Source organism: Chionomys nivalis, chromosome 13, assembly GCF_950005125.1.
Source record: "Chionomys nivalis chromosome 13, mChiNiv1.1, whole genome shotgun sequence".
Taxonomy (NCBI): domain Eukaryota; kingdom Metazoa; phylum Chordata; class Mammalia; order Rodentia; family Cricetidae; genus Chionomys; species Chionomys nivalis.
Genome location: NC_080098.1, coordinates 69070668 through 69095914, shown reverse-complemented (window position 1 = coordinate 69095914; position 25247 = coordinate 69070668). Strand labels below are relative to the sequence as shown.

General features: G+C 38.5%; 1 protein-coding gene across 10 annotated transcripts in view; it reads right to left on the bottom strand.

Moving 5' to 3' along the window:
- Nsd1 (nuclear receptor binding SET domain protein 1) overlaps window positions 1–25247 on the bottom strand; it is a 114697-nt gene that overhangs the window by 34831 nt on the left and 54619 nt on the right. For 7 of the 10 annotated variants that reach the window (XM_057787190.1, XM_057787194.1, XM_057787189.1 and 4 more), the window contains 7 exons: window positions 25027–25151; window positions 23240–23510; window positions 20813–20970; window positions 17698–17773; window positions 9454–9572; window positions 8486–8629; window positions 3446–3569 (listed from right to left, as the gene is read on the bottom strand). In XM_057787190.1, coding sequence (XP_057643173.1) covers window positions 3446–3569; window positions 8486–8629; window positions 9454–9572; window positions 17698–17773; window positions 20813–20970; window positions 23240–23510; window positions 25027–25151 — 1017 coding nt within the window. The remainder of the gene's footprint in view (window positions 1–3445; window positions 3570–8485; window positions 8630–9453; window positions 9573–17697; window positions 17774–20812; window positions 20971–23239; window positions 23511–25026; window positions 25152–25247) is intronic. The other 3 variants (XM_057787191.1, XM_057787195.1, XM_057787197.1) reach the window with 1 other exon arrangement.

Here is a 25247-nt window from a genome sequence, read left to right as displayed (position 1 = left end):
CACTCCTGCCTCCACCTCCCTCGGGCTGGGACTAAAGGTGTGGGATCCTAAGTGCTGCGATCACCTTTGTGTGAGCTGTTTCTCTTTTAGACAGATTCAATCTTGTGTAGCTCAGGGTGGCCTTAACTAACAGAGAGTCCTCTGCCTCTGTCTCCTGAGTCCTAGAATCAAAGGTGTGAGCCACCACTGCCTAGAATCTAGTGGCTTAGCTCTGTACTCTGATCGTCAGGCAAGCTTTGTTAAAATACAAATGAAATATCAATACAGGCAAATCAGATTTTAACACAGTAAAAAAGCTAGTCATGGTGGCCCATACCTATAATCTTAGCATTTGGGAGGCTGAGGCAGGAGGATTATATTTAGAAACATTTATTGAGTTTGAGAACAGGTTGAACTGCAAAATGACTCTGTCTCAGAAAAAAAACAAAAAAAAAACAAAAAAGGTAAAAATAAAAACCCCAAACGCCTAAAAAGAAACAGTGAACACAGGGAAAAAGAAATTGTTTGTAAACTGTACATTAACAAAGAAACAATATTTTATATATATAAGTGTCAGCACTGGAGCTATAATGGCTTCCCAGGGAAAGGCAAATTGAGAGGAGGAATTGTAAGGTAAGGGCAGGATGAAGAGGAAGAAGAGGGAGGGGAGACAGGTCCAGGGAGCGTAGAAAGAACTGTGTTTTAGGCATGGTAGCAGTTATCCATCAGCTGCTTTTTTGTTACACTATCTCTACCTCAACCCTTCCCCTCATCCCTAGCTACGGATGGTCAGATAGGACCTCCACTGACCACAACAGCAGTGGGAGTAGTAGCAGAAACACCAGAAAAAGGAGAACAGTGGAACATTCTGACAGTGGTAGATTGGCAGGAAATACACAAAACTAAGATACAGTAGAAAAAGAAAAAAGAAAACAGTTTATTGCTACTAAGGAGTCAGCAAAAAGCATGTGATCAAGCTCAGAGGAGCTGATGAAGTACCCCAAAAATTTACAAATGCAGGAAAGTGACCAATTTCCAATGGCTTGATGGAATGATTATGGCCCAATGTAATTTCAAAATGTGTAATCTCTACGAATAAAATTTTGCATTCATTGTACAGCAGTATCATCAGGAAAGGGCAGTGTAAGATTTGGCCTAAATCTATTATTCATTTTTTTCCCCTATCGTGGCTAGCATTCTCAGAAAGATCCCATCCATGATACAGACAGAAAGCAAAGGTGCATCTAAACAACACGCCTTTTTCTTCATCCTGATCTCTATTAAGACCAACCAGTGTTTCTAGGTCCTGATAACACCCTATCTGAATAAATCTTTTCAATGCTACAGGAGCTTTCTACACATAATATCCAGAATCCTCTCAACTTGGGAAAGATTCCTAATCTCATTCAGAATTCTTTTGCTTCTGTCCTGGGCCTAGAGCTGATGCTATAGTGGAAGGGAAGAAAGCATCGAGTTGAGGGCCAGCTTTCAAAGACCCTCTACTTACATTTCTGGCTGTAAGGCCTCCTGAATCAGAGGAATTTTGTCTATAGGACATCTGAAGAGATCTTGGGTCCAGGGTTAGGTTAAACATTTTTGCCCTCCAAATAAAACTGCTTAGACTTGGAAGAAATTAAAGCTCCAAACTCCAACAAGCAAAGGTGGGAGGAACTCATATTTACATATTTACATATCTTGCAGGACAACCTGAAGATTATTATTTTCTTTTGATTGAACCTCCACTGAACATTCAAAAAAGGAAATACATAGTTAATAAAGTAACATTTGAATCCTTCAATGATTCAGCTATGTATTGTTGTACAAGTTATTCCTGCCTCATCTGTATCATGGACCTCAAGACAAACTGGACACTGACTGTTAAGGTAATAAGATCATAGAGTCCTTGCCATTCATGTAATTCCTGTAGCTGAAGGTATGCATTCTGCAGCTATATTAAACATACTCTAACCATAAGACAAGACACAGCATTTTGTTCGGCAGCCACCGAGAGATGGAAGATAAGGAAGTCCTCCTTAACAATCACTGGAATCTGCTAATGCAGTAAAGGATGGCTAGCCATAGTTTTGTCTGCCTAAACTTAAAGTCTGAGCAGGTGTGAAACAGATGGGTCAAGTGGATTAACACTGTTCAGGAATCAGGAAGATCAAAGAAAGAATTTTCCACTGAGGTTGTTTTTTTTTTTAAGAGATTCTTGGGATCTGAAACTCATTTTCTGAGACAGGGTTTCTCTGTAGCTTTGGAGCCTGTCATAGAACTCGCTCTGTAGACCAGGCTGGCCTTGAACTCATAGAATTCCACCTGTCTCTGCTCTGCATCCTGAGTGCTGGGATTAAAGGTGTGCACCACCACTGCCTGGGTTCCCCGCCCCCCAAGATAGCATCTCAAGGGATTGCAGCAATGGCTCAGCAGGTAAAGAGCACCAATTGCTCTTCCCGAGGATACAATGTTATTTCCCAGCATCCACAAGGTAGCTCACAATTATGCTTAAATTCCAATTCCAGTAGATATGTATCGTCTTCTAGCCTACTCATATACTAGGCATAAGTGATTTCATAGCCAGGCATGTATGCAAAACCCTCATAAACTTCAAAATTTAATAGTAACAAAAGAATACACACAGACATAAACACAGTATCACACACAATCAAACAAAAGGATCTTGCTGGGTGTTTTTGACACATGCCTTTAGTCTCAGAACTTAGAAGGTAGAGACAGGCACCTCTTTTTGAGTTTGAAGCCAGCCTGGTCTCCTTCAGGGTTATGGAGAAACCCTTTCTCAAGGAAAAGAAAAAGGGATCTAATACTGTAAGCCCATAGAGGTCTTAAGCTCATAATCTGCCTGATTACATGTGCTAGCTCAGTGTATGCTATATACACCTCAACACAGGTATTTTAAGAAAGAATAAGCTAGAAAGAAATGTTGGCTTACATCTACAATCCCAACACTCAGGAGATCAAAGCAGAAAGAATGAGCTCAAAGCAAGCCTGGGCTATGGTGTGAGGGAGAGCAGAGTGGAGAAGGAAGGGTAGAAAGATGATCTACTGACATACCCTTTTTTTTTTTTTTTTTTTTTTTTTTTTGGTTTTTCGAGACAGGGTTTCTCTGTGGCTTTGGAGCCTGTCCTGGAACCTGACATACCCCTTTTTAACACAGATGGGTCTCAAAGACATTACCACACTTGAGCCACACAGAAAGTACTACACACTGTTTGATTTATATGCAACTCTTAAAAACATAGCTTTACCTTGGGATCAGTTTATTCAGAGTTCATTTCAGAACGATAAAGATAACAAGGCAATTCTATTATTCTGTAAGATTCCCCGAGGGATAGGACCTCACAGTACCCACATCTACATGTACAATAAGCTCCCTGTTGTCAGAAAGCAGCATCTTCAATACACCTTTGTCCTAAAAAAACTAAAATTCCGACATCATCTACTTTACCTGTGCGACACTCATTGCAGATAAATTTTCCTCGCGGCATCTCAGTTAGGCCAAGGCACTCCAGGTGGAAAGCCCCACAGCATTGAGCCTCACATAGTAACAGCTCACCCAGTTTTTCACAGTTCTGTAAAGGAATAGAGATTTGTCTGTAGAAAGACTTTAGAAAACTCCCAAATGAAGAATCCTCATAAGATCAACAGCAAAGAAAAAACATCTGTGAAATTCCATCACTTCTTCAACTAATATTAATAATTACCTCCTATATGCCAAGCACAAGAAGTTCTCTGGTTTTTATGGGGACAGATGAGACAAACAAATGAAAACAATAGTTGTCTTAGTTACTGTTCTTTTTGTTCTGATAAAACACCCCGACGAAAGCAATTTAAGGGAGAAAGGTTTGTTCTGGCTCATAGTTCAAGATATGGTCTACTCTGGTGGAGAGGTCAAGGTAGCAGGAGCTTGATGCAGCTGGTCAAACATCGTCCACAATGAGAAATCAGAGAGCAATGAACTGCTTTAGCCTAGCTCACAGTCTGGAACCTCAGCCAAGGGAAAGGCACCATTCACAGTGGGCAAATTTCCCCACTTCAATTAATTAAGCTAATCAAGATAATCCCTTAGAGGCAAGACCACAGAATAAACAATCCCTCACAGGTGTACCTGGAGGTGATTCCAAATCCTGCCAAGTTGGTAATTAACACTAATAACAACACAGGAAAGAGTTCAGAAAATGATCAGTATCAATTAGTATTAGGCAGAGAATTCAAATAGCTAACTTGGCTTTGTTTATGAGGATGACATCTTAGGTCAGGGTCTGAAAGTTCACAGTAGGCTGTGACAAAGGAAGGTAGCAAGCCCACAGGGAGGAAAATGTGACTGAAAGACACTGTTACTTTACTGAAGTGAAGACAAGTCATAACTGGCAGTAAATGACATAAAAAAAGGGAGGAGGTCAATAATTTCAGATTTTAATATAATTGCAAAGATGTACCATTGGAGAGTTTTGCCAAATGAGGGTTGAACTCAGGTGTTCATTTTTTAAGATTCCTATAGCTGGTTACTGGAAAATGAACTCAAGAACAAAGCTAAGAGGAGACAAACCAGAAAGCTGTGCAGGAGGCAATACCAGCCAATTGGACTTGGGTCCTAACAGTATCAAAATAAGAGCCATTTGAGATATATATATATATCAAATTACTTCATAAAAAAATATAACTCCGGGGGATGGATAGATGGCTTAGTGGTTAAGAGCATTGCCTGCTCTTCCAAAGGTCCTGAGTTCAATTCCCGGCAACCACATGGAGGCTCACAACCATCTGTAAAGAGGTCTGGTGCCCTCTTCTGGCCTGCAGACATGCACACAGACAGAATATTGTATACATAATAAATAAATATTTTTTAAAAAAATATATAACCCTTCTCACCCGTTATCTTTTTGTCCCTCTCATTGGGAATTAAACACAAAGCTTTGGGCCCACCAGGAAGAGGGACATAACATCACTGACATAGACAGTCTCATGAAGACATGGTATCACTAAAAGGAAAAAGAGCCTTATGAAATGAGGATATTATATCTAATTATGAAAACCTTAGGCTGGGCGGTGGTGGCGCACGCCTTTAATTCCAGCACTCGGGAGGCAGAGGCAGGCGGATCTCTGTGAGTTCGAGACCAGCCTGGTCTACAAGAGCTAGTTCCAGGACAGGCTCCAAAACCACAGAGAAACCCTGTCTTGAAAAAGCAAAAAAGAAAGAAAACCTTAGAAATTCCCAATGTTTCTTTTTATCCCATTGCATCTACAACTGATTCCCAACAACAACAAAAAAGAAGTAGAAAAAAATTAGCCTGATACCATCAACTAGGAAACCCCCATACCAAATCTGTGAATACCCATGTCCTTCATACAATGAAAACTGCATATTGTATACACAATCTTCTTGTATACTTTAAAACACTTATAAACTCTAATCTTTTATAGCATACATGCTGTGTAAATAGTTGTTCCTTGAAAAACAGAGTAATGAGGCTGAGGAGATGGCTCAGTTAGTGAAGAGCTTGCTCTGCAAGTATGAGAAAACAAGTGCATTCCCCAAACTTGTGTAAAAAGCTAGGCATGGTAGTGCACACTGCAAATCCACACTGGATTTCTTGATCCTTCTGGCCAGGCTGCCTACCTAAACATCAAGTTCTGGATTCCAGTAACAGACCCTGCCTCAAAAATCAAAAAGGACAGAACTGAGCATGGTGGTGCACAGACCGAATCTCAATACAGAGGCAGAGGGATCTCAGTGAGTTCCAGGACAGCTAGGTTTGTACAAAGTTTCAGGTCAGCCAGGGTTACATAAAGAGACTTTGTCTCAAAGGGGGGAGAACACCCTACTTTCGACTTATGGCTTCCACCATGCATAGGCATGTATATACATGAACACAGTCATGAAATACAAACACCTGAACATAGACTCATATGTATACCCCCTCCAAATAAATCTATATTCAGTACAGACGCAACTATTAACTATTACATAACAATATAAACAAGCTTTCCCAAAGTATTTTTTCATCTACACAACTGATTTAGTCCACAGAAACCAAAAAAAAAAAAAAAAAACAAAAACAAAAAAAAAAATCAAAAGAAACGCCTCTAATCCCAGTACAAGGGACGCAGAGGCAGGTGGATCTCTAGTTTTAGGCCAGCCTGGTCTACAGGTGGGTGGGGGAATAAAAGAAACAAAAGGTCTTGGTCACCTAAATAAACAAGTAGGAAAATGTTAGGGAGACAGGCAGAGTTTATCTTTCTTACCTTGACTTTCCTATTATTTATTACTCACAAATAAAAACAAAACAAAACAAAATTCGTTTTGTATATGTACATACATAGAGGGCCAATAAACAGTTTTCATATAGTAAGCAAACACATTGAGTTTAAAACATGAAAATGTCAATTACAATACAAACTGAATACGTTATTCAAATTAACTACATGGTTTACCATAACTGCTTAGTTGGGATAACCATATCATTTACTTTTGAACTCGACACTTGACAAAGGAACTGCCACAAATAGTTTATATCAGGATTTGTATGTCCTAATATACATGCATGCACATCACATCAATACAACAAGCCTGGACCACAGGGCTACCCTTTGTACCTACTATCCCCATATGTGGCTTAAAATGGCCATGAACATCATTCTGTCATTCTGTCTATATCTCCCTCCCAAATGCTGAAATTATAGATGGGTGTAATCATACCAAGCTTTTTTTTTTTTTAAAAGGCAAGGGTCTCAATGGCTTGGAACTCACTATGTAGACTACTAGGCTAGCTCGGTCTTCTGAGTGCTAGGACTAAACGTGAATCCCATCTAAAGTGACAAACACTGTCTTTTAATGATCGGTGTAAAATGCATTTACATTCTGACTTGTTTTATCAATGATTAATGAGCAGAGCTGCTTTTCAGGATCAATACTGCATTTGGGAATTAGTGCAAATATGGAAAAGCCCCACTCCACCCCCATTCCAAAGAGAGCAGGGGTCGTCCTAGAACTCACTGTCTACACCAGGCTGGCCTTGAACTCAGAGACCTGCCTATCTGTCTCTGGCCTGGTTCACGTGGACATTTTTTTAAAGAAAAGATCTATCTATCTATCTATCTATCTATCTATCTATCTACCTACCTACCTACCTATCTATCTATCATGTATACAATATTCTGCTTCCATATATGCCTGCACACCAGAAGAGGGCGACAGATCTCATTACAGATGGTTGTGAGCCACCATGTGGTTGCTGGGATTGAACTCAGAACCTCTGGAAGAACAGCCAGCGCTCTTAACCATCTCTCCAGCCCCTAGATATTCTTCATGTAATAGAGAAAAATGCAATGAAAAGACAATGGGATAAAACTGCATCTATCACAGCATCACAGCCTGGACCTGTTTTACTTTTTAGTTGTTTCAATTAAAAACAATAGTGCCCAGGCAGCAGGGAGCCCAAAGGAAGCAAACCTCTATGAATTTGAGCCCAGCCTGGTCAACACATGAAGTTCCTGGCCAGCTACGGCTACTAAGTAAGATTTCATCTCAAAAAGAAAAGAAAAACCTAACAACAAATAAATACAGCAGCAAAGAAAGCAAAGAAAGTTAATCAATCACTAACATGCTTGACTTGCAAGCAAGAGACCTGAGTTCAAATTCAAGCAGCCCACATAGAAATTCAAGCATGCAGTGTGCTTGTACCCAGCTGTGGTGAGACATGAGAAATGACACACAGACCCATCCTCTGGATGCTCACGGTTGAGTCAGCACGGCCAATGTCTAAAAGTTCCAGGGCAAATGACAGGCTCCATTTCAAACAAAAAGTGTTGGTCACCTGAGGATCTCCACTCAAAACTGTCCTCTGACCTCCATATGTTATGTGAACATGCACCTGCACATCCACCCATATGTACACACATACACCAAGTAGCAGGTTTTCATAATGTCAGATTTTAAGAATTCACAAAGGTAAACCAAGGAACTGATAACGCACAAAGCCACAGAAACACCTCGCAAACAATCAGCACAACAGTTAGGACTCAAAACAATTAGGTCTGGTTCCAGGATGCTCTGCTTTTGGAGGTATATACTCATAGGCCACAAGGACAGACTGTAACCAATATTCAACTAATTCCTTCTCTTTTTCAAAAGAGACAAAAGAATTATAGCCTTAAAGAAACTCAAGGGGCTGGAGAGATGGCTCAGAGGTTAAGAGCACTGATTGCCCTTCCAGAGGTCCTGAGTTCAATTCCCAGCAACCACATGGTGGCTCATAGCCATCTATAATGAGATCTGGTGCCCTCTTCTGGCATGTAAGCATATGGAAGGAATGTTGTATACATAATAAATTAAAAAAAAAATCTTTAAAAAAAAAAAAAAAAGAAAAAGAAACTCCTCAGGAATCATCCATAACCATTTTCTCTAACCAAGATAAGGTCTTTTAAGAGATAAAGGGGGTTTCTCAAAAAGTACACATGCAACAAAAATGAGACAAACATTCCCTACCTGACAAACATTCTCCTTGAGTGCTGCTCCTCCACCGCGTTCACCCTGCAATTTTTTGGATGCAGACATCCCAGGATCATGTTCTACACCATCTTCAAGAATCTCCTTGGGGCTGGCAGCAGTCCTGTGAATCATCAGTTCTCCCTTGCAGAGAAAAAAATAACACCCCACATCTGTATTATTGATGTCTCCTCCATATGACCCCCTCCTCCCTCTGGGCTGCTATTTGTCTAGCCATCAAGCACTTACAGATGTTCAGCCAATCACGCGGGCGGACTGCATGCAATGTTAGTTCTAACCCTGCTGTGATTGGACGGGTAGTGGGCGCCTCATGCCCTGCCACTAACTGCTCTGAGGCTTTTCCACTGGAACTTTTTGAGCTGTTCCACTTAAAGGTTTCACTAAGGGAGAGAAAACATTCTTAAGTTTATTTGATTACTTATTTGTCCTCCAGATCCGTGTTTCCTAGGCAATGCCCCCTTGGGCATTCTATTCAAATTAGAAAGAAAACACTCAGCAGCATGTGTGATGCTCACAAACTGGATCTAATTCTATTTTTAACTTGAATTCAAAAGCTCTCTAAAGACACTTTAAATGCTTTTCAAGAGCTGATGTTTATAAACATCCCAAACTAAGCAACTGATGGTCAGTAAATAAGCATATGGAATTTCCTCCTACCTACAGCAGTCTGAACTTTTATGGGGCACTATCTAGGTTCATTCATATTATTTGGTTACTTAGACTGTACTCTCCAGTTTTAGAACAACTTTACTTACTAAGGCAACACATATATAATGTATCTGCTATCTCAAGCAAAGGGGCCATTATCCACAGTTGCAATTTCTACTTTGCTAGGACTGGGCTCTCCATAAGTCAAGATTCTTTAAATCTTCAAGGGAGAGGATGGGCCGTCTAGTGTGGAAGGTGATTCTCTGTGGAAGGTGGAAAGGTGAGGAACTGAGTGATACCTCCGAGCGTGGAGCCTCTTTTGAGGAGCCGTCCTTTCTCACTTTTTTATAGTGTACTCTGGCTGTAACATGCCTTTGTCGTTTTCGCTTCCTTGGTTTATCAAATATCTTGGTTGTGCCTACAAAAGGAAAACAAATGTTACCTAATAGCTAGCTACTCAAATATATGTCCAGCAACTTTAATCCTTAAATTAAGGATCCTTAAAAAATATGGTAAAGTAATACCTAACTCAGAATCTACTTATAACTGAAGTGTCTAGAATACTGAAGCAGATGTAAATAAATAAATTACTTATTGGATTATTTTTGGGAGACAGACTCCCTCTTGGCTGTGGTACAGGCTGGCCATGAATTCAGAGATCCACTTGCCTTTACTGGGATTAAAGTGTGTACCATCACTCCCAGCAGTAATAGGTTTTATCTTATTAAAAAAAACTATTACTACCAAAAAGCTACGGAGAAACCCTGTCTCGAAAATCCAAAAAAAAAAAAAAACTATTACTTAACACAAAAAGCTAAAAACTAGCATTTATTTTCAACAACTATAGCTATGGTTTTATTGTAACTTAATTACAATAACTTAACAGAAAAGTCCAAGAAAGGAAGAAATAGCAATAAAACATAATAACTTTCAAAAATATAAAATGTGTTTATGTATACCTGAGTATTTCTACATGTAGTGCCTAGGAAGGCCAGAAAAGGATGCTGAATATTCCTGGAGCTAAAATTATATGCAGCTGTAAAACGGTCTTAAATGGATGCTAGGAACCTACTTCAGATCATCTTGTAAGAGCAGCAAGAAATCTTAACCACTGACCCATCTCTCTAGCCTAAAAGGACGTTCTTAAAGTCTATAAAATGTGGTGATGCATGTTGAATCAATTTTCTTTTTATAAAAAATTATTTTCATTTTATGTGCATCAGTATTTTGCCTGCATGTATATTTGTGTCATTTCTTGAAGTTGTAGACAGTTGTAAGCTGCCATGTGCATGGTGGGAATTGAACCATGGTATTCTGGAAGAACAGTCAGTGCTCTTAACCACTGAGCAATCTCTCCAGCCCTTGAATCAATTTTCATGTTACAAATACTTCAATTGAAATTGTTTGTCGGCCGGGCGGCGGTGGTGCACACCTTTAATCCCAGCACTTGGGAGGCAGAGGCAGGCAGATCTCTGTGAGTTCGAGACCAGCCTGGTCTACAAGAGCTAGTTCCAGGACAGGCTGCAAAACCACAGAGAAACCCTGTCTCGAAAAAAACCAAAAAAAGAAAAAGAAAGAAATTGTTTGTCAATATACTATCCTACACAAAGGTTTTCTCTAAGGTGAAAAAAGACGTTTCTGCCAGGGAGTGGTAACACACCTTTGATCCCATCACTTGGGAGGCAGAAGCAGGTAAATCTCTCTGAGTTTGAGGCCAGCCTGGTCTACGAGTGAGTTCCAGGACAGTGAGGGCTACACAGAGAAACCCTGACCTCAAGAAAACAAAGTAAATAAATTTAAAATAGATTTCATTTAATTTTACATAATTAGTAGGGGTTCTTAGCAGGGCCTGACATGAATAGCAAAGGTATAAGTCATAAAACAAAATTAGGGCCAGAGAGATGACTCACTGATTAAGACTAGCCTTTAAATCAACACGGTAGAAGGACAGAATCAACTCCAATGAGTTATCCCCTGAGGTGCAAATATAAATAAGCAAATGTTGTATCTGTGCTTACAAAATTAAAGCAATCTCAAGCAAGGCAAACTGACACATTTCTAAAACCTCATCATTTGAGAAACAGAAGGATCAGGATCATCCTGACCTGTAGCCTGGGTTACAGAAGGCAACCTCTAAGAGAAAATTGTGTTTGTGTGTGTGCACACACGTGCCATGCATGATGGTGCACACCTTTAATCTTAGTATTCTGGAGGCAGAGGCAACAAAAAGGGCAGCTATGTCTATACAGACAAACCCTACCTCAAAAACTGCGCACTCACATGAGGATGGGCTGAGAGCTGGCGCAGACAGGGGAGAGGAAGAGACTTCATGTACATACAAAAATGCAGGCAAAACACACATACATACAAATACAAATAAATCTTTCATTGAAAGTAACTACATTTTATGACAAGATGTAGAGGAAATGCACTTACCATGCAGGAAAAAATTCTAGTTCCTAGGTTCTAGATTGGAAAAAACAACTTATATCACCACAGGTTAAGAACTAAGATGGGGACTAGGGGAATGGCTCAGTCAGTAAAATATTTGTCTTGTTTGCATGATGACCTAAGTTCAATCTCCTCAGAACCCATGTAAAAGATGCTGGGTATGGTGGCATGCATTTGTAATGCCAGCAAATTAAGGTGGGAGACAGGAATAGTGGTTTACACATGTAAACCAAGTACTCAAGGAGGCTAAAAAAAAGATTTTTTTATGTGTTTATAACCAGGCTCAGCCAGATACATAGTAAGTTCTAGACAAGTCCAGACTTTAAGTGTAAGACCTTGCCATAAAGAAAGCAGGTAAGATAAAATTTGTCTCATGGAGGTACGGAAGTGATCTCCCTACATTTTGTGACTTAAATTAGGATTATCATTGAGTGGTAGTATACCCTTTAAATTCTTTGTTATAGAAACTCTAAGGGCAGGCATTTCATAAGATGTTCTATGATATTTACCACATTAGCGAAATCTTCAATATGCAAGATCACTTTTCTAACATGAATTCAGCAAATACTGAATCTTAAAACATTGCTGGATCTTAAAACATAGAGCCTAAGGGCATCAAGTAAACTGGAATTACTGCCTGAGTTTACTACCATCCTTTTCTATACCATTTCTGTACTTCATTTTGAGGTAGTGGTTTCTTGTTCAGTTATTTTTAGCAGTGCCAAACAAAACCTTGTCCATGTTTTTTTTTTTTTTAAAAATATTTATTTATTTATTACATATACAATATTCTGTCTGCATGTATGCCTGCAGGCCAGAAGAGGGCACCAGACCCCATTACAGATGGTTGTGAGCCACCATGTGGTTGCTGGGAATTGAACTCAGGACCTTTGGAAGAGCAGGAAATGCTTTTAACCTCTGAGCCATCTCTCCAGCCCCTTGTCCATGTTTGATATATACTAAGTGTTTTAATATTTAATCATGGTGATGATATACTAACACTAAAATTTTCTCTTGTAACTAGCTGTCTTAAGGAAGCAAGGTGTTAGTACTAAGTAAATCTTTCCACTTCCCATGCTAATCTTGGAGCCTACCTCACTGAAGGAAAGTGTCCCAGCTGCTCCAGGCTTTCTCAGAGACATCTCCCTGGTCTCATACTTGGCTCCAAGAGCTTCTAAAGGTTCATAAAGAATTCTGAAAAACACTCCTGAGTCCTGGCTATGGTGATGCTCAGGGCATGTACCTTGCTTCCAGACATTGGAGAATCATACCCAGCTTTGGTCCATTTCATTTTGGAATGAATCCACTATTTTCTTATTTACATTTCTTTTTTTTTTTTGAGACAGGGTCTCATATGTCGTTAGTTGGCTTAGAACTTGATAAGTAGACCAGGCTGGCCTTTAACAGAAATCCATCTGTCTCTGCCTCTTAAGGGCTATGCTTAGAAACACGAACCATCATACCCATTCTTTCTATTTGTGTGTGCAGATACTCACTGAAGACAGACAGAGGTACTGGATGTGAAAGTGTTGATACAGGATCTCATAGAGAATAAATGCTCTAACTTATAAAATTTACTACTTCTCCAACCATTGTTTTCACCATTTTAAATAACTTTCCCCTAATTTTAAAGTACTCAGGCCCAGAATAATAAAATGCAAAAGAAAAAAATTCTCATCATCTTTTACTTTAAAACTCCCCTGTATGAGTATATTATTATAGACTTTTAAAATGGAATTGTGGTCAGCTTTTTCTATCCAAAGTATGTTTTAAACTCGAGTACTACACAATATTCCTTCCTTAGCTGTACCCATTTGAATTAAGTTGTGTTGTCTCATTTTCTTCTACTGCAATTAGTGGCGCAGTTGCATAGTTTATCCTCTTATCACTAGAATTTTTTTCTGATGTTCTACAACAGGGTTTTACTCTGTGGCTCAGGCTGACATCAGACTAATGGCACTCCTTCTTGCTGAATCTTCCAGAAGCTGAGATCATAGGCATGTGTCAGCATACCTTGCGATGCTTCATGCACGTTAGTCAAGCACTCTACCTGCAGTCCCTAAGCCTAGTGTCTTAACACTGACCAGGACTTACACATAATAGGTCTCTCCTTAAAGGGAGATCTGCCTGCCTACTCAAGGAGGTCCCTAGACACTGATCCCAGGAATGAAGGGTGTTGTTAGGATTAATGACCTCATGCTCTCTGGTATAGTCTCTAACTGTGGCATTCTTCATTTAGTTAGACAAAAAAATAGATTTGAAAATCTTAACCTATACTTATATTTATGAGTAATTTAATAAGCATTTTAGACTGACGTCTACTTTAGGATCTGGTAGTGAAATTTGTTTGGATATCATATAATTATAATAGTAATGTTGTATGCAGTACTTAAAAGTGATCTGTATCTTCAAAAACATTCTATCATCTGGTCAGAAATGGAGCGTGTGTGCATGTGTAGGCAAGGACATAATAAAGCACAGAGAACATAGGGAGTCCTGGCAACCAAACTAAGATTATAAAGACACACAGAAAGGGCCTTTAGCCTCTAAAGATATCTTTCCCACCCCGATCTGCAATCTTAATTCAGCTAAAAACCAGTTTATACTTCAAAAGAACAAACACTTGGTATTAAAATCACCACCTAGTAGGATTTGTCTAAAAAAAAAATCACATTACATAGTGAAAAAGTGAGAAAGTATGATGGGTTTAAGTCAAATGGGTGTAGATTGTCTGTAAAGAACACTTAACTAGCCCTGCATGGTAGCACATGCATTTAATCCCAGCATCTGAGAGGCAGAGACAGATTGATTTCCATGAGGTTTGAGGCCATTCAGGTCTATCAACTAAGTTGCACTCCAGTCAAGGTTACACATTGAGATCTTCTTTTAAAAAAGAAATTTAACTGTCTAGTTTGTATATACTGTTCAATTCTTGATTTTGCACAATGGGGATTCCAATCTGGCTGTAAATAATTAGTTTAAAGAGAAAAACTCTGGTTGCGGACACCAAAATTTCATCTTATCATTTCTGCTTCACATTCTTGATATTGTTTTTGTTTATTTTATTTTTGTTTTTTCTAGACAGTTACCTGGAACTTGATCTGTGGACCCAGCAGGGCTCGAGCTCACTACGCCTTTGTGTTTAACCTTTATGTGCTCTTAAAATCTACTTTAAAGTACTAAAAACTGCAGTGGAAGGAATCTTTTTAAAAAATAAAAAGTTCCAAGACGGGGGCTGGAGAGATGGCTCAGTGGTTAAGAGCACCGCCTGCTCTTCCAAAGGTCCTGAGTTCAATTCCCAGCAACCACATGGTGGCTCACAACCATCTGTAAGAGACCTGTGCCCTCTTCTGGCCTGCAGAGTACTGAGAATACTGTATACATAATAAATAAATAAATCTTTAAAAAAAAAAGTTATAAGACATTTATGCTAGTTAACCAATGAAGTTATTATCAATGCTACTGTTTCTGACTGCTTCATGGGGAGAAGACTTTACTAGAATTAATAATATTCAAGACTAAAAGAAGAGTTAACGTAGAGTTCTTTTTACTTGAAGGTGCTAAGAAGAGAACTCATGTCTCATGCATGCTGGGTAAATGCTCTATCGTGAGTTAAGAGTTTCTGGAAACAGTATCCAAGAAAAAAGAAAATATTTGGGTTTTTTTGTTTGTTTGTTTTGATTTGTCTTATTATGTAGTTATGGCTGGCCTGGAATGCACTACACAAACCAGGCTGGCCTTTAACTCACAGAAATTCCCGTTTCATCTTATCAAGTAGTGGGATCACAGGTGTGCACTACTTTGCCCAGCTATAGACATAAAATCCTCATGCACTCAATCATGTAAATGAAATTCGCAAAGGACAAAGCTTATAAGTTTATTTATTTACTTATTTTTTAGTGTGCTTTGGTGTTTTGCCTGCATGTATGTCTGGGTGAGGATGTAGGGTTCCCTGGAATTATAACTAAAGATAGCTGTGAGCTGCCATATGGGTGCTGGGAATTGACCCAGGTCCTCTGGAAGAGCAATCCATGCTCTTAAACAATGAGCTAGTTGACATTATCTCTAAACCTTTAAAAAAAAAAAAAAAAAAAAAAAGCAAGCAAACTGATGGACAGGTGTTCCTAACTGCCCATGACTAAAATCAACCAACATGTATGATAACACACTTAACAATCATGGATCATGGTATCAGAAATGCACATCTAAGATTTTGCCAACCGAGCATATCTAGTGCCATGTGCTCAATTTTGAAGTGATAACTCAATAATGATTCTAAAACCGGAATAGTCTGTGGAATTTCAAATAAAAGAAAATCAAGCCCTTAAAAGTCACTACAGGGAACAGGCCTGGCGATACACCCCTTCAATTCCAGCATTTGAGAGGCAGAGGCAGGCAGACCTCTGTGATGTCAGCTAGTCCAGTTTCAGTACAGCCAGGGCTATATAAAGAGACCCTGTCAGCTGTATCTAAAAAGAGGAAGGAAGGAACTAGAGAACAAGCAAACAAACACACCTGGTCTACAAAATGAGTTCAAGGCCAGTCAGGGCTACAAACAATTCAACTAAAGGGTCAGGAAATTGAGGATTCAAACTGGAACTGGAACTGAGTGGTAAGCTTCCTCCACGTTAGCTAGCTTTCATCATGCTACAAGGTCCCATTACAGTGCTAGGGAAGCTATAAACCTGACAAACAAGATATGTCCACCGGTGCAATAGTGGCATGACTAGTCTAATGGAGCAACAGTCACTTTCTGAATGGATCTGAGGCCTGCTCCATTGGATGACATTCATAATTGGCACTGTGAAGCTAATCAAAAGCTTTTGACTAGGAAGGTCATATTGCCTAGGAAGGGAGGAGGGAAACACCTGGTTTATTGCTGTATGACATGTTGCCAAGCTACTTTCTAAATGCCTATGTTTATATCTATAGATTAATGCTGCTTTCAGCCTTGAGCAGAGATTTTTCTTGCAGTAGGCAGTGGTTAATAAAGGCAATGATAACAGGTCAAAGTGCTGAAAACAGGTGGCTTTTGAGTACCCAGGCCTAAACAGTACATCTACATCAACCCCACTAAAGACTGGGGAGTACTGTGAAATAAAGAACAGAATGACTGTAAGAGCCAGGGAAAGGAAGAATGCTGTTAGACTGTCTCCTAGAGATGACACGACCATTCTCTTCATGACTTCATAGTAGCTGTGCATAGGAGACAAATGGATTCTGTCAACAATTCATTATGAACTAGGGGACGCATAAGACCTCACCTTTCCCTAAGGAACCAGTGAAAGACATTACAGCTGAGGGAAAAGGGAGAGAGTAGTTTTCTTTAGGAGTACAGTTACTATAACTTCCCATCTCCAGTCAATGACACCCCACGTGTGTCCATGCAGGAAGCTAACTGAAATCATTGTGCTATGGAAAACAGACAACAAAAAAAGATGAACGCAGCTGGGGTTTATAGGGAAGAAGCATTATAGTGGGAACAGAAAAAGAATGAAAGACACAATTACAACAGAAAAGGATCAAACATACCCTCTCTTTTTCAAGCGTACGCTATCTGACAGTCACATTTATACCCAAAGAAACTAAAGTCAATTTAGATGTTATAAAAAACAGCTACTGGTCTACAAGAGCTAGTTCCAAGACAGGCTCCAAAACCACAGAGAAACCCTGTCTCAAAAAAATTAAAAAAAAAAAAAAAAAAAAGCTAAACAATTTGTGTAGGACAACTCAGATAATTTACGATTTACCTCTCAAACTACACTGGACATTTTCTACCACAGAAATCCAAACTGGATCAATGCTATGAAATTAATGTTACAACCTGGAGAGTTAGACTACTTGAGAAAATTAAGGAGGAACTGATATTTCACAATTGGTCCAAATATTTTCATACTAAAAAACTTTAACTTCATTTAACTGATAACAGTGTAAGACTAAATAGATTCCTATGGATTTCAGAAAGCATACTGTCTAGAAAGTCTCAAAACTATAATTGTATGGGTTCATCATTTTAAACAAGAAATTAACTTTTTAGTCAAAGTGCTTAAAATTTGTCTGCTTTATATTTTCTCAACATCAAAAACACTCACCTCCACGATACTCTTTCAAATGAGATGTAGCACGTGAGTCAACGATGCCATTCTCCAAAGAACCCACTTCAAAGCACTGTAAATAGGAAGAAAGCAATAGGATTTACCAGGTACAGAAAACCATTCTTTAGCACTGTATGTGCTACAGCCATAGCAACAAATCCTGGGTTATTTTGGCAATTTCTACTATCAATACAGTAATTTAAGCACCCGGGAAACTGAAACAGAAGGACTACAATTTGTGGTTGGAGACTGGATAATAAGACCTTGCCTTAAAACAGAAGAAAACTAACTAAATAAATAAATAAATAAATAAAGCAAAAAACAAGGACCATACTGGCTGTGGTGGTGTATCAGGAGTTCAAGGTCATCCTCAGCTACACGTGTCATTTTAAGCCATCCTGACTACACAGACCTTGTCTCAATTCTGTGTTTTCATGTAATGTAATAAACACACACACACACACATACTTGAACAATATCCATACCATCATTATACAAAGACCCAATCCTCTGTATGTTCCAATTTTAGTATAAGTTCTGTTTAAATACATACTATACCAAATAGAATTGAAAAACTGACTCAAGGAACAACGAACACTGAACAGTAAAACAACTCTAAATTATGGAATAGCAAGACAACTTACCATTTTAGATTAAAGTTATTATTAAATACCCCAAATGAAGCAGGCGACTCTATTTGCAAGGAGAAAGGACCAGTTGGGGAATAAGAGGTACTGGAAGTACAGTAGAAGAGGGGAAGGATGGAAAGCAATGGACAATGGAACACAGATACAAAAATGCCACAATTAAATCCATTACTTTGTACACTTAACCTAAAAGTTTAGAAAAAGGAAAGGTTACTATACCTGGCTAAAGTCCTTAAATAAATGATATTCTATTAATATGAAAATAAATATTTGTTGGGTGGTGGCAGTGTTTACCTTTAATTCCAGCACTCAGGAGGCAGGGGCAGGTAGATATTAAGTTTGAGGCCAGCCTGGTCTTCAGAAAGAATTCTAGGACAGCCAGGGCTACACAGAGAAACCCTGTCTCAGAAAAGGAAGGGAGAGAAGGGGAAAGATTATAAGACCTAAGCTTGCTCCAGCTAAGCAAGGATAGAAATCCACAAACTATGATATTTATTTTCATTTATTTATTTATTTCTGGTTTTTTTGAGACATGGTTTCTCGCGTAATTGCTCTGGCTTTCCTGCAGCTCACTTTGTAGACCAGGCTGGCTCGAATTCACTGAGATTCACCTGCCTCTGCCTCTCAAGTGTTGGATTAAAGGCTCTGAGTCAACACCAATGACTATGAATCACTAACTATGATTTTATAGTATTATTTATTTTCCTTTTCAAGATTCATCAAAAATACTTTTTATATTCAGCTATTTTGTGTTATTGGAGAGGAATCTGCATATTGGGGATTGAGGAGGTCAAAGGACAACTTAGAAGAGTTGGTTCTTTCCTTTCATCGTGTGGCTCAGGAATCAGATTCAGGTTATCAGGCTTGGAGATAAGTCCTTATTTACTCTCCAAGTCACCTCTCCAGCCAGACTTCTAAAGAACCAATTCTATTTTGATAATAGAATTAACTTTCTACTTCTGTGTACCATTTAATAATACTGGACTCTTCACTGTTAGTGAAAAGCAAATCTGTAACTGCAAAATCATGATTTCAAATATTTGAACTTTAATCCCAGGACTCGAGAGACAGAGGCAGAGCAATCTCTGTTAGTTCAAGCCCACCCTGGGCTACACAAGACTGAATCTGTCTAAAAGAGAAACAGAGCTCACACAAAGGTAATCTCAGCACAAGAGAAGTGGAGACAGGAGTGATATGGCTGGGCAGACCGAGAGGAATATAATGCAAAAGGAGTCAGAAGCTTAGTACAGTCTGAGGACAGAATCACGCTTTCGGCCTGAGCATTGGTAGAGGTAAAAGAACTCTCTAGTGGCTGGCCTCTCCACTTCTCTCATCTTCAGCATTAACCCCTATATCTGACTCTGGGCTTTTATTATTAAGACCATCTAGAATTCATGCTACAAAACAACACAAATAAGGTTAAATGATTTTAAGTTTAGGAAAAAATATTGTGCAAGCTGGCCATGGCTTCTCATGCCAGGGACTCTAACAGTTGAGAGGTTGACAAAAAGGAACACAAATATGGGACCAGAGTACCATATATACAGTAAGTGCCAGTACAGACTAAAATTGAGCAAGAATCTGCCTTAAAGTAAATAAATAACAACTAGCACCAACTTTATCATAAAAACATATTTCACTTGTAAAGAAAATCTCAGTCTGGTAATATAGCCTAAAATGAAGGTTGTTGGGGACTTAAAGGCAGGAGGTTCTCAAATTCCAGGTCTGCCCATGTGCCCAAGTGTAAATGTGCTTCTGTTTCTCAGCCACCCAGACCTGAATAATCACACAAAAACTGTATTAATCACAATACTGTTTGGCCATCAATTGGAACACACTTTCTGGTTTATGTGTTCCACCCACAAATGAAATGACCTTTCCATTTTAACTGGGCACTTATTAAACACTTCTGATTGTAATTTCTGTAGTTTGAAGAAGACTATCACAAGTTTCACAAATTTCTGTTGTCATAATTTAATGGGACGATGGCTCATTCTTAATAGACTTCTCAGCAAGCTCAACATAATAGTTTTATTTCATTATTAACACAAGAACATTTACTTTTCCACTTAAAGAAGGCACTTACCAGGCTCTTTAGCATATTCAAGTTGCCAGCATCAAACTCGCACTTTAGAATCCTAATTGGTCAAAAGCATCACTTCAAAGCAAACAGTGTCATACCATGAATTAACCCAGTAACCCACACAATGATACAGACAGCCTGGACAAAGAATAAGTCACACACATGCATTTTAAATATGAATTGTGTATTTCTTGAATTTGCCATTAAATATTTATAGTTTATAGGATATAGTTATTAGTTAATTGGAACTGTGGAAAGTGAAACCACGATTAAAGAAGGATGACTATGCAGATAAATGTTAAAAATACTACTGAAAAATGCAATTTTTAATCATGTTTTTCATGGGTTTAAGCCTATTTTACATATGACAAAAATAACATACCTTTCTAGAAAGGCCAAGATCACCCTTCTTGGGCATAAATCCAGGGTCTAAATCATTGGATTCAAGAAGTTTCTTAGTCGGTTTTCTTTGACGCTTACTTTCATAATTTCCTGAAATGCACATAATTTTCCTTAGATGCTTTGAAAATTCAGCGCAAGCTAATTTTGAAAAATAGAAACTTGTATTAATATAAGTCACAATCTTTTTTACATTTTTCCATTATGTTATAAGAAAGGGAACAGTATGAATATATTATTCTAAAGTAGTGCTTACTAAAATACATTAAATTTTACATAATGAAGGCACACATTAATGCATGATGACTGTGTACATGTGTGAACCATAGAAAAAGGGCAAAATCAAAAAGGCGAAAGTGCAATTATAGCAATCAACTGATGGTGAGGATAAATAAAGTAGAGCTGGAGTCTGGGCACAAACAGACCTTCAAAACAAGTAAAACAAAGCCAGGTAAAGGTAGCACACACCTTTAACCACAGCACTTGGAAGGCAGAGGCAGGAGAACCCCTATTAGGCCAGCCTGGACTACAAAGTGAACAGCCAGGACTATGTAGAAATCCTGGTTGGGGAGTGGGGGGGAAATCAACCCTCCCACATCACCAAAAAAGACAAAAGAAAACAAAAAAGTAAAACAAGCTAGCTGTGGTAGTGCACCCCTTTAATCCCAGCAGTCCAGAGACAGAAATGGGCAGATCTCTGTGGATAAAAAGACCAGCCTGTTCTATAGTGAGTACCAAGGACAAAGGACAGCTAGGGTTACAAAACACTCTCAAAATAGGAAAATACTAAAACAAATAATCCTACAATATAAATGTGCATGCACACATGCACATACATGTATGTTTGTGTGATAAAGTAAGTACTTATTCCTGTTCCTTAAAACATACCTTATAGTTAGGCCAGATGGCATAGTGTATAAAATCACTTGGTGCCAAGCCTGACAAGTTAAGTTTGATCCCAGAACAAACATGATAGAAGAAAACTGTCCCTCTGAAAGTTGTCCTCTGGACTCCACAAATATGTGGTGACGTGTTCACACACTTGTGCATGTATACAAACACACACAAATAAATGTAATTTTAAAAATCTTTTAGGAGTTGGACATATAGTTCAGTGTCAAGGCACTTGCTTAACGTGTGAATCGCTAGGAGTGATCCCCGGCATAGCAAAAATTAAAACAACATAACATAAAATGAAACAAAAATCTTTTAAGATTCTGTTTTACTGCAGTAAGAATAACTAGAATTTTAAGAAAAAATACCAGTAACTAATGCTGGGGATGTATAGATACTTATTATCTAAATAGAAGGACAAGTAAGAGTCCTTGACAGACTGAAGCAACACCCAATAACCAGGATAATACAAATAGTACTTTTAGATTTAATTCTCCCCAGGTGAAATAGCAAATAATGAAATGAGAACCAGTTGGAAATGAACTTCAAGGGAATACTAAAACTTACTAGATGCTTAATTTGTTTTCAAAATTCTAATGTTACACACTGATTCCTTTTATGCTGTTAGGGTATACCTGTAGAGACCAGAGCTCAACTTTGCAAGGTGTTCCTCAGAGCCCATCCACCTTGTTTTCACTGGGGCCAAGGACTCACAGGCTCCCTCTGACTGGCATTCCCAACATGCACCATTACACCTGGAATTTTAATGTAGGTACTGGGGACTGAACTGCAGCAATCATATCATCAACTGAGCTATTTTTCCGGCTGAGCTATTTTTCCAGTTCCTATTATAGCCAGTTTATACATGATGAAACAACTTTAGAGATTTTTTGAGTTCAAGGTCAGCCTGATCTACAGAAGGAGTTCCAGGACAGCCAGGGCTATATAATGACCCATCTTGAAGAAGAAGGAGGGAGGAATAGATAGATAGATAGATAGATAGATAGATAGATAGATAGATAGCACCACCCAGCCACCAAAATGTTTAAGTTTTTTTTTAAGATTCTTATTTATTTGTTATGCATATACTATTCTGCCTGCATGTATGCCTGCAGGCCAGAGAGGGCACCACATTTCATTGGTTGTGAACCATCATGTGGTTGCTGAGAATTGAACTCAGGACCTCTAGAAGAGCAGCCAATGCTCTTACTTTCTGAGCCATCTCTCTAGCCCACCTGTGTGCAGCGTTCCTACTTGTTTGTTAGTTCACACTGCAGCTGATCAATAATCATGAAAGGACAATAAAACAGGATAGTTCCTAAAGACATCTCCTTCACAGTACTCCACAGATTCATTGGTGGTCAGAAGCTATATCAAATTAGCCACTATTTTAGGAATTTCCTTGAACAAAATCATAAACAGTAAAAGATGTTAGCTTTACAACAACACATAGAAGAAAGTTCCTGCTGCATCCAATCACATCTGCTTATACACTGAGACCCCAGCCCCACCTTACCTGGTGTCTTAACAAGCAATTCCTCAGACTCAAGGGCAGGCTGCGGAGAGACTTCTGGAGCCACAGGAACAGATAAGGTCAGCTGTGGCAACTCAGCATGTCCAACTCCAAGATCTGACTGAGCCAAGGGCCCTTCCAAAAATGGAGCCTCTCTTTCAAGAACTGGAGGCTCTTCTTTAGTTGAAATCAAAGAATTCTCATCCACCTGCTTGTTCTGAGCACTAGAGCGACATCGGGCAAGAAGGCTTTCGTCTTCACAGCGGGAACTTACCTAAACATAGTAGGTACAAATAGAATACACAGGACAAAATTATTACAATTTACCAAAAGGGGAATAAAAGGGCAATTAAAAACACAAAACATTAAGGATCTGGTGGTGGTGGTAGCTCACACCTTTAATTTTGGCATGGGCACTCTGAAGGCAGAGGCAGGCAGATCTGTGAGTTCAAGGCCAGTCTGGTCTACACGTTCTAGGACAGCCAAGGCTACACAGAGAAACCCTGTCTCAGAAAACAAAACAAATAAACACACCCCCCCCCAAAAAAAACACAACAAAACAAACCCAAGAGATTCTGATACTTGCTATGACGTGAATTAAGCCTGAGAATATTATGCTAAGGGAAAACAGTTCAAAGTAGTACAAAACTCCACTAGTTCAATCTGGAAGAATCAAACTCATAGAGATTAAAAAAAAAATGGAAATAATAGAAAGGAGAATTATTTTCCCAATAAGTATTGCTTTCAGTTTAATAAAATAAAGAGAGATGGCTCAGAGGTTAAGAGCACTGACTGCTCTTCCAAGGGTCCTGAGTTCAATTCCCAGCAACCACATGGTGGCTCACAACTATCTACAATGAAATCGGGTGTTCTCTTCTGGCATGCTGGAAGAACACTATATATGTAATAAATAAATAAAAATTTTTTTAAAAAAAAGAAAATAATTCTAGAGATAAATAATACTTATGGTTGTATAATAGCACAACTACTCTAACTTGTAGAACTGTATGTATGCTTAAAAGAGCTACTATAATAGACTTTGTGAAATATTTTAGCATAATTAAAAAGAAAAATGTTTAACATTTAAACTCTATAATGTAAAACCAATGAGAGAGGGAGAAAAAAAAAATCAAAGTTCCTCCTAATATTACCAATTAAAACTAAACCCCTTAAAAGAAACAATTATTTTTACTTTTAAAGAATTTTACAGTTTAATAAAAAGACTGAGCTTAATGTAGAGAAAGATGAAAGAAAATCTTTAAGTCTTTTTATTTTATAGCCACTAATAAAATTAACAGATAAGGGTCTTCACTTTTTTTAAGTGCTTCACAGAGCAATAGCTAACAAAGTACAGGACATTCCTTTGCTACTAATTACATACATACTGTTAATTCACAAAAGTGTAAAATAAAAGTAAAGAGATTAGTTAGCATTATGGGAACTTTAGTTCACTAAAAAAAAGTTAAGGCAAAACTATGTATTTTCATTTCATTATCCAGGCTGCTAATGCTTCATCATAACAATCTTCCTAAGAATCTTCCTAAGTACTAAAACACTCTTCAAAAGCAGAGGGTAAAACAGGCAGAAACATGTTAAGGTGATTCACTCACACACCTTCTGAATAACTAACACAGGGTATGCAGACACTGTGCTAGAAGCTAATAGTAAACAAGAGACGACACAAAACAAACACCAGAGAAGGAGGACCCCAGTTAAAGAAGTAATGGTCTTCTGAAGATAAAATATGATACTACAGGTAAACTGCCACCTTATAAGACGTTGCTGCATACCTTATGCACTTGTTCCTGTACCTTCTTTTGTTTTTTCTTAGGAGCAAATATCTGGTCATATTCTTCTGAATATTCCAGAAGCCACTTGCTTGGCTTCCTAAGACGTTTCTTCTCTGACCGAATAGCTAAAAGAGAAAATAACTTCAATATTAATTAATGGATTTAATTAATTATTTAAACCCACTCTGTCAGCAAGAGGTCTGTGAGCAGTGGTGCGCATG